The 10,997-nt window shown below is 41.7% G+C and overlaps 1 protein-coding gene across 6 annotated transcripts in view; it reads left to right on the top strand.

Annotated features, from left to right (window-relative positions):
- Positions 1 to 10,227, top strand: part of LOC134221115 (fat-like cadherin-related tumor suppressor homolog) — a 386,241-nt gene extending 376,014 nt beyond the window's left edge. For 4 of the 6 annotated variants that reach the window (XM_062700308.1, XM_062700312.1, XM_062700311.1 and 1 more), the window contains 4 exons: positions 7,385 to 7,570; positions 7,659 to 7,679; positions 7,765 to 8,004; positions 8,074 to 10,227. In XM_062700308.1, coding sequence (XP_062556292.1) covers positions 7,385 to 7,570; positions 7,659 to 7,679; positions 7,765 to 8,004; positions 8,074 to 8,318 — 692 coding nt within the window. In that variant the 3' untranslated portion in view covers positions 8,319 to 10,227. The remainder of the gene's footprint in view (positions 1 to 7,384; positions 7,571 to 7,658; positions 7,680 to 7,764; positions 8,005 to 8,073) is intronic. The other 2 variants (XM_062700309.1, XM_062700313.1) reach the window with 1 other exon arrangement.
- The last annotated feature ends 770 nt before the right edge of the window (positions 10,228 to 10,997 follow it).

Below are 10,997 nucleotides of genomic sequence, written 5' to 3'. Positions count from 1 at the left end.
GAAACTATCTACACAAACTATTTTCATTCACGAACCGAAGCTCCTGCCACCGGCGTTATTCCTGAAGAGCGCTGTCAAGGATCAAGGAAGTGCTTTTTTCGACTGTCGGCCATCAATGATGGCCTCTGAATATTTTCCCCAATCGATGTGCTTCGTGAGGTCATAGGTCGATATAATCAGATTGATAACATCAACTGGAAATCGAGATTTCGATCGGCAAACGATCATTACCATGGGGATCTTGAACCACCTTCCAAATACAGTCCAACGATAATGGGCTGGAGCAAATGACGGCTATCTTTTGCTGGTGGAGTCACTCGAGTATCTTCTTCCGTATTCAAAATTGACAAATTAAAGTCGTCGCAGAGGTCGTATATCATGGTTGAACAGTTCACGTCCTGTCGTGGGAGTTGCAATCTCCCAAGAGCAACCGTGGCTCCGGCATAACCGAGCATATGTGCGAGAGATCTCTACGAGATATCACAGCGATTGGAGGAAGATATATCGAGGCGATTCTGAGGTCTTTTCCTCGAATAGTCACCTGACATCGGAGCAAATTCGACTCTGTAGAAGTAGTGCTATTGTTTGATCCCTAAAAACGCCCTTTCATATCAATTTGCCCGATATCGGCGAATGATATTAAAATCGCGAAAATGAAGGTTCACATCTGGAATCTCTGAACGATGCACAGCGAGGTTTATTGCAGGTGTGTTAAAGTCTCCCACGACCTGATTTTGGAGGTTCAGTTTGCAACGGTATCACTCTACGCATCCTTGGACTACCTCCTGGGCCAAAACTGCTCCCGTAAGCTGGCAACCATCATTTGTATGGTTCACAGATGTAGATGTAGCAGTTTCTGATGGTAGTAAGAAACTATCATTTTGGTGAAAGGTGATGAAAGGGTGGCTTAGAGGAAGAATCATTGGGCGTTGCGGGATTCTGAAACAGGTATGCTGCCGAAGCGATTACCAAACTTTATGATTCCATTCCATTGTGTAAAGTGAGCGCCAGGGTTTTCAACCTGAGGATCTACGATGTCCTCACTAGTTTTATGAGTTGGAATAGCTCCACGGGACTGCATTACACCATCACAGACAAACTACAGAATTCGTTCGACATCTACGATACTCCAAACTATCCTGGAATACACATCTTAATATTCAAATCGAACAACATGAAGATCTACGATGCCCTCAATAGCTGTATGAGTTGGAATAGCTCCACGGGACTTCGTTACACCATTACAGACAAACTACAGAATTCGTTCAATATCTACGAAACTCCAAACTATCCTTGAGTACAGATTTTAAAATTCAAATCGAACAACATGAAGATCTACGATGTCCTCACTAGTTTCATTAGTTGGAATAGCTCCAATGTGCCTCGTAACAGCATCACAGGCACACCACAGAATTCAATCAATATCTACGACACTCCTAACTCTCCTTGAGTACAAATCTTAATGTTCAAATAGATCAACATGAAGATCTCCGGTGTCTCAACTATTTTTTTGAAATGGAATAGCTCCACGGGACTCCATTATACCATTATAGACAAACTACAGAATTCGTTCGACATCTACGACACTCCAAACTATCTTTGAGTACACATCTTAATAATCAAATCGAACACCATTAAGATCTTCGATGTCGTCACCAGTTTTATGAGTTGGAATAGCTCCACGGGACTTCGTTACACCATTACAGACAAACTACAGAATTCGTTCAATATCTACGACACTTCAAACTATCCTTGAGTACAGATTTTAATATTCAAATCGAACTACATTAAGATCTACGATGTCCTTACTAGTTTCATGAATTGGAATAGCTCCAATGTACCTCGTAACACCATTACAGACACACCACAGAATTCAATCAATATCTACGACACTTCAAACTATCCATGAGTACAGACCTTAATGTTCAAATCGATCAACATGAAGATCTCCTGTGTCTCAACTATTTTTCAAGTAGGAATAGCTCCACGGGACTTCATTACACCATTATAGACAAGCTACATAATTCGTTCGACATCTACGACACTCCAAACTATCTTTGAGCTCAGATCCCAATATTCAAATGGTTCAACAAGAAGATCTTTGATGTCCCTACTATTGTTATGAGTTGGAATAGCTCATGTATGATATCATAAATATTCTGGGAATGTTATGATTTATATATACTGGTGTAATGATATCCCATGCGGTTGCTCCAACTATCACACAAGCTCAGGACCCTATGAATCACTCTGTTGGTGTTGTAGACCTCTAATATCTGATGTCAAGAATGATTTGTAGTACTGTAGCTATTCTGGGAATGTTGAATTTATTATATACTGATATAATAATATCCCATGAAGCATCTCCAACTAACACACAAGCTCGGGAACCTTTTGAAATACTCTATTGATCTTGTACACCTCCAGGATCTGAACTCAAAAATGGTTTGGAATATCTTAGATATTCGGAGTATGTTTATTTTTTTATACTGAAGTAATCATATCCCATGGGGCTTCACCAACTAACAAACAAGCTCGGAAATCTATGAATCACTCTGTTGGTTTTGTAGACCTCCAATATCTGAACCCAAGAATGATTTGGAGTTCCGCAGGAACTCTGAGAATGTTGTGATTTGTGTATACTGGTGTAATGATGTCCCATAGGGTTGCTCCAACTAACACACAAGCTCAGGACCGTATGAATCACTTTATTGATGTTGTTGACCTTCAATATCTGAACTCAAGAATGGTTTGGAGTACCATAGCTATTCTGGAAATTTGATTTTTTTTTTCAATACTGATGTAATGATGTCCCATGGGGTTTCTACAACTAACACACAAGTTCAGGAACCTATCAAGCACTCTGTGGGTCTTGAAGACCTCCACGATCTGAACTCAAGAATAGTTTGGTGTACCGTTGGTGTTCTGGTAATACTTCGATTTGATAAAAAATTAATTATGTCTCAAGTACCATTGCCAACTTCATATTAGGAATGAGGCCCCGTAAAACGCTTGGTTGTTTATGTAGATTATCACGATCTGAACTCAAGGAAGGACTGGAAGCCCTAAAAGATCAAAAAAATAATTTCCCCCCATATTTCTACTTTTTTATGGTTTGCATCCGTTTTTGAATAGTATGTCCAAAATTTATGTTGAAATATGACGGGAAAAAAATCCGTATTGAATCAGTTAGTCGAAAAAATATTTGGTAGGCGTAATAGCGGACACCATCCTTCATAACCGGTACCAAATAGCTTTTCATGAAAAGTTCCTTATTTAAAAAAAACGCGTTAGATGTCTTTCGCCATACACATTTCTGGTGGTTAACTAATGCCGGCTATTTCGCGCATATACTATAGCGCCTGGATGTGACAGCGGCGGGTAGAAAATCAGCCACTGCAATTAATTTATTGATTTTAAGTGAACTATGGTACCACAGCAACCGTTGGATTTCTTAACTGTAACACACAGCATACAAAAAACAAGGCAAGCTCAGCACGCATGTAAACATTCAGTTAGAATGTAAGTACTATCTTCGCACAAGCTGAACCAAGACGATGCTCTACGGTCTCAGTATGCTTACTTTTGTACTCAAACTACTTGTAATATAATGCTATTTGTAATAAGTGATCAATATCATGTGCCATTAGTTTCTTCTTATCCATAGCATATATTGATATCTTAATGATATGTCGGTGCAAATGTTTGATATTGTTGCTAGTTCTTTTATCTCTTATATCAATCAAGTCCATATCATGTTTTGTTATTCTGTTCATGGCTTCTGCCCGGGGATGGCCTCCAACTCGGTAATCCCTCCCCTCGGATAGTGATCTTGCCGCGATGGGTTGGCTTATGCCATTAGCACTGATATGGCAACCAAAGACATATCCTGTCGTGGTGGTATCACATGTTGACAATTTTTGTTTGGTGCCGCGTTACATATCTGGCATTGACGCACTAATTTACGGCATTTGCATGTGATCCAACGGACATCGTGTCTTGGAGCCTTGAATGGTAGTGCAGTTAGGCCTTTTTCATCAGTGATAATGATGTGAGTTCTCTTCTTCTCGGCAATACTTTTCTGATGCGTTCCATGTGACGATGAGTCGTAGCCACGCTTATACTTAGCTAGCTAGGCATTTATTGATACACAATGTATTCAAGACATTCATAGCCATAGGGAAATGACTACCGTCGTGCGGGGCTTCTTTTGATTCCGGAGGCTACTTTGGATTTTTGATTTTTTGAAAAAAATAAACGGCAAAAATACCAAATTTGAAACAGAAAGTAACCATCCAACTATCAACAAGACACCCGATTGGTGATAATGACAATTTTATAGTAATTTTCGTTATAATTCTTGTTTTGAAATGTCCAAAGTAGTTCCTGATTTATCAAAAGAAGCCCCGCACGACGGTACTGGATTCACTGAGCAGAGTTTTTTAAAACTAGGAACGTGGTGCCAGACTTATTTTCTTAAAAATATCCACAAGGCCACATGGAGATCACCTAACCAAAAAACGGAAAACTAAATCGACCACGTTCTAATCGACGGTAAATTCTTCTCCGACATCACGAACGTCCGCACCGCAGTGCGAATATTGAATCCGACCACTACCTCGTTGCAGTATGCCTGCGCTCAAAACTCTCGACGGTGTACAACACGCGTCGAAGTCGGCAGCAGCTGGAAGTGGCACTCCCAATGGAAAAGCAGTTGTGCACAGCGTCTCTTGAAGATGGCTGGAGAGATATTCGATCCGCCATTGGTAGCACCGACACCGCTGCACTTGGCACGGTGCCCCCGGATCAGAGAAACGACTGGTATGAGGGCGAATGTGAGCAGTTAGTAGAAGAGAAGAATGCAGCATGGGCGAGATTGCTGCAACGCCGCACGAGGGCGAACGAGGCACGATATAAACGGGCGCGGCACAGACAAAACACGATTTTCCGGAGGATAAGCGGCAGCAGGAAGATCAAGACCATGAAGAGACGGAGCAACTATACCGCGCTAATAACACACGAAAGTTCTATGAGAAGTTAAACCGTTCACGTAAGGGCCACGTGCCACAGCCTGATATTTATGTGCAAGGACATAAATGGGAACCTTCTTACGAACGAGAGTGAGGCGATCCAAAGGTGGCGGCAGCACTACGAAGAACACCTGAATGGCGATGTGGCAGAAGAAGATAGCGATATGGTGATGGACCTGGGAGAACGCGCACAGGACATAATTTTACCGGCTCCGAATCTCCAGGAAATCCAGGAGGAGATTGGCCGGCTGAAGAACAACAAAGCCCCTGGGGTTGACCAACTACCAGGAGAGCTATTTAAACACGGTGGTGAGGCACTGGATAGAGCGCTGCACTGGGTGATTACCAAGATTTGGGAGGAGGAAGTTTTGCCGCAGGAGTGGATGGAAGGTGTCGTGTGTCCCATCTACAAAAAGGGCGATAAGCTGGATTGTAGCAACTACCGCGCAATCACATTGCTGAACGCCGCCTACAAGGTACTCTCCCAAATTTTATGCCGTCGACTAGCACCAACTGCAAGGGAGTTCGTGGGGCAGTACCAGGCGGGTTTTATGGGCGAACGCTCCACCACGGACCAGGTGTTCGCCATTCGCCAAGTACTGCAGAAATGCCGCGAATACAACGTGCCCACACATCATCTATTCATCGACTTCAAAGCCGCATATGATACAATCGATCGAGACCAGCTAGGGCAGCTATTGCACGAACACGGTTTTCCGGATAAACTGACACGGTTGATCAATGCGACGATGGATCGGGTGATGTGCGTAGTTCGAGTTTCAGGGGCATTCTCGAGTCCCTTCAAAACCCGCAGAGAGTTACGGCAAGGTGATGGTCTTTCGTGTCTGCTATTCAACATCGCTTTGGAAGGGGTAATACGAAGAGCAAGGATTAATACGAGTGGTACAATTTTCAATAAGTCCGTCCAGCTACTTGGCTTCGCCGATAGATATTATGGCACGTAATTTTGAGAAGATGGAGGAAGCCTACATCAGACTGTAGAGGGAAGCCAAGCGGATCGGACTAGTCACACGTCGAAGACGAAGTACATGATAGGAAGAGGTTCAAGGGAAGACAATGTGAGCCACCCACCGCGAGTTTGCATCGGTGGTGACGAAATTGAGGTGGTAGAAGAATTTGTGTACTTGGGCTCACTGGTGACTGCCGAAAATGACACCAGCAGAGAAATTCGGAGACGCATAGTGGCTGGAAATCGTACGTACTTTGGACTCCGCAAGACGCTCCGATCGAATAGAGTTCGCCGCCGTACCAAACTGACAATCTACAAAACGCTCATTAGACCGGTAGTCCTCTACGGACACGAGACCTGGACGATGCTCGTGGAGGACCAACGCGCACTTGGAGTTTTCGAAAGGAAAGTGCTGCGTACCATCTATGGTGGGGTGCAGATGGCGGACGGTACGTGGAGGAGGCGAATGAACCACGAGTTGCATGAGCTGCTGGGAGAACCATCGATCGTTCACACCGCGAAAATCGGACGACTGCGGTGGGCCGGGCACGTAGCCAGAATGTCGGACAGTAACCCGGTGAAAATGGTTCTCGACAACGATCCGACGGGCACAAGAAGGCGAGGTGCGCAGCGGGCAAGGTGGATCGATCAGGTGGAAGATGACTTGCGGACCCTCCGTAGACTGCGTGGTTGGCGACGTGTAGCCATGGACCGAGCCGAATGGAGAAGACTCTTATATACCGCACAGGCCACTTCGGCCTTAGTCTGAATAAATAAATAATAATTGTTAGAATCTCTCAGTTGAAGATAAATGGGAACGGTATGGACTCTATTTCCTGTTCTAGAAAATAAGAAATATGTATAGAGAAAGGTACAAGCAGTAGATGAATGTTAAGGATCTGGAATTAAACCCACGACTCCATGCATATGAAGTAGAAGCGGTAACCAATGACCACCCAACCCATTTCTAATTTAAAAATCATTGGAGGACAGGGGTTTAACTTCTCATGTCTTCACAATAGAGCCTGCTGAAGTGCTGACGTCTAATCAACGTTTTCGTTCAAGTGCATGTAGGATGGATAGGTTTTATTTTTATCCGGATATGTTTCCCGATGGAAACAAATCCTATTCTGTCTACGTGCCTGGAAGAGAAAGATGATTAGTCGTTAGCAAGTTTAATTTCTAATATAATTCGCAAAACAGGTTTTCAATTGTTAAAGGAAAGATCTTTTGCAGTGACATGCAAGATGTCCATGAGTAATAACTGTTCACCCTCTTTCTCACGAATGCGTTCAATAAGGAATAAGAATCAGAAACTTTATACTTACTTAACCGAAAACCTAGAGGTTATGAACAGTAACTAATCAAACTTTTATCCTTACAGTTCTTGGACCGGTGGACCCGGTCCGGGACATCGAAACGCTGAACGAGGACAACGAGTCCGAGTTTGTGGACGACTCCGAGTGTGACCAGAGCGAGCAGCCGCTATCGTTGGGCTTCGAGCAAAACACTTCCATTCCATGTCTGAATCCTCTCGATAGCGGCAGTGAGGACTACAGATTCAATACAGGTGAGTTGGTTCATTACAATTTGGTGATAAATATGTGGTACTTACATTGCCCTATCCTTGGTATCCTTTTACGCTGCCCGTCCTGCAGTGCCTTTAAAAGTTAATACACGTAAGTAGCTTGAAGGCACCTGGTTTTGCATCCCGATCGCTAGCAGTTCAATGTTCCTAATATTGATCTTTTCTTCATCCAACAGCTGATAGTTATGTACGACACCCGAACAGCTACTTACCCAAGTACAACATCCAGAGTGAAACGGAAGGTGAGAGTGCCCCGCTGACAGGTGTCGGTAGCCGCAAGCCGTTGAACGGGCTTGAGATCGGTCCCCATCAGCTTGTGGAGTCTGACGACGAGGACATCCAAGCGTACGGTTTCTCACAGAAGCGACGCAACCGTCGAGAACCAAGTGATATCGACCTCGTTCTACATAGTGGAGGTAGCAGTTTACTAACTCTCAAAAACATTAAACACTACGAACTAAACAATTCCACTTTTCAATCCTCAGGAGAAGGAAGTTCCCTACTTAGCCATCCCCGTAATCTGAATAGCTTCAACCATTCGAATAGCGATCTATCGACGCACTTGTGCGAAATTGACGATTCCGAATACGAACAAGAGCAACCACAGCGACAGACGCACCAACAGATGCAGCAACATCAGTCCACTTCATCGCTTTCGTCCGGTGGGCCATCCCGGCCCAGGCAGAACAAGGTCAAGTGGGCCAACACCGTGCAGCAAACGGAGGTCTGACAGCAGCTCGTCGGCAGCGACCATTTAGTGCTAAACGTCAAGACTAACTCTAGCATTAGTACACTTGTGAAACTGTTTTCTAGGTTAACTTATTTTATTTATTTTAACGTGAAACTCTCATAATAGCTACTTGGTGTCGTGGAAACATACATTTGTGTTAGAACGATTTATTCAGTTTTACCATAGGAAGTTACGTAATCGAAAATCAAAATTTTTAATTAGTGATCTCTCTATTTTGTCACAAATCAAGCATTTTTACAACTGGAAATAGTTTTTGATTCCCAGGAAAATCATCAACACGTGAATGAGAAAGCAGACATAATTACATAAGTAGGATAAAGAATTTACAAAAACCGAACTTTGTATAAAATAGCATCAGATAGATTAATAGGAAACTCACTTAAGCCTATCTTGGGTCGAGGCGCGTGATGAAAATCATTCACAAAACGGAAGAGACGAACAACTTTTGAGATTAGTAAATCAGTAAAAACGAACTCTCACACTTTATCAATACACAAAAAACGGATCACGGAAAACAATAGCAAAAACAAACAAAAACAGATTGTGTAAGATAGTAATTGTTTAGAAAAAAAAAGTTGACTCGAAATGCAGCTAGCAGATAGAAAATTCGTAAATTTAAAAACCATTGTAAAATAATGAATATTGGCAAAACAAACGGACTCTAGGTCTAAGGTTTTCTTTGAAAATTGAAAAGTCTATATAGAGGATAAGATTTTTTATTGCGCAGGTACACTGTTCGAAAGAGAATACAATCAATGACTGATACAAACAGAAAACAATTTGATGTGAAGAAACAAACTATTTTATATTTCACAGACTTCAAAATATCAACACGCTCGAAGAAAGATTTCAAATCTGTTTTTAAGGGAATTAATTTCCGGCTAAGTTTTCCATAATTACACAGAAACACTAATGTAACGAAAAATAAGGCGTAATTTGGGTATGTTTTTTTATTGGGGGAAGCCCATCAACCAGTATTCAATTTATTCTAACTTTCTGCTATTCCTCCATATTTAATTCTCAACTTTAAAAAAACTACTGTCCATATCTATCCCAATGTGAAATCCCTTGTTTTGTTTTACTTGAATTTGTGTCTTATCTCATTTGAAATTTATCTCACGTTGCAACTTTTATTCTGCCCTATGCTTCAAATAAAAACTAAAAACGCTCTGTTAATTCTGTGGTGCTCTACTTACAACTAGAAACTACGAAACTATATCGAAAGCTCACTGTCTACTTACCATTTCTTTCGACATGCCCTAATGTATATTCTATACTGTGTCGTAATAGCATTAAGTTGTAGGTCAAACGTTAAATGCCATTAGACCTATCTCCCTATTTGGTAGCTATTTTTTCCATACCCGTATTACCCCCCAAAGCGGAGCAATAGGGTTAAATTGTAAACGTTTCATTAATTAATTTATCGTAATCATTTCGTAATAAAATGACAGGAACAAATGAGAAACATAATACTACTGCATCATTGAGGGACTCAAAATATCAAAATCGAAAAAAAGGAAACCAGCGACGATGGAAAACTATTTGGCATACGGAATCGTTTTGTTTGCAATCCTAAAAGGTTTAAACGATGTTTAAATAACATTTACTTCGGATTCACGGTGCTGATTTAAAGGACATCTGAAAGCATTGAATATCATCTAATTTGGAACACAGATATGAGAACTATCACACGAAGAAAAAAAACCGGGAGCCCATTATGAGCGAAATGATCGCAAACGCTCGCCGGAGAATGCATTTACAGATCATGGTAGTTAATAGGACATTTTTATGTATTTGTTTAAAAAGAAAAAAATGGAAATCCGAAAAATTATTTAACATTGAAAAAATAAAGAATCTGAAAAAAAATGAAATTTTCTAATAAAAACAACGTGGTTTGAATCCTTATTTGGTTAGAAAAACAGAGAAATCCTTAGCAGATACGTCGGATAAAAGTCGATATATATTAGTGTTATTCAGCGAGTCTGCTAGAATATACTTAAAGATGCCACAGCTTACTTGCAGTGATTGCAGTCTAATTCTCATCATCCATCATTATTACATACTTTCTTTGTGTCTGGAGTTGTATTGTGTTCATTTTTTGAAGCGTGATCCTTATTGTTGACTAAATACATAATATGCATGCATAACTCACCATAAGTCGCAGAGAAGCCCAATTTGCCTTGAATGGACGGTCTCCTGTGTAGCATACTGAATGTAGGAAGCGAACAAAACGAAGTCGCAGAGCTCTTTTGGATGCACGATGCACTTCACGAACAACCACGCGTCTCCATTAGTTTGCTCACGTTGTGTTGACAGTAGCACGAGATAACCTTCGCTGGCTCCCACCATTGTAATAAGTACAAAACAATTGAAAAAAAAATCACTTGTTATTTGAAGCTGCTTTATAATCAATCGGTCCTTCTACAGCACATGCTGCAAATTCCACGGCGAGCAGGGTTCGGATTTCTCACTCACTCACACGACAACAGATCACTCCACCATGCATTCTATCCGGATAAATTACAGTGCGATGAACTCCGGCACAAGCGATGGTGCGAACAATTGTTATCCTTCTTCCCATGTTTCGCGAAAATCAAATGCTGCTTACTCTGCCTCTCCAAGTTGATTGAATCTGACGATGCGCCACGATAAGCACCG

This window comes from Armigeres subalbatus, chromosome 3 (genome assembly GCF_024139115.2).
Source record: "Armigeres subalbatus isolate Guangzhou_Male chromosome 3, GZ_Asu_2, whole genome shotgun sequence".
Taxonomy (NCBI): Eukaryota; Metazoa; Arthropoda; class Insecta; order Diptera; family Culicidae; genus Armigeres; species Armigeres subalbatus.
The sequence above is the reverse complement of the archived record's forward strand: the minus strand, read 5'-3'. Positions and strand labels throughout refer to the sequence as shown.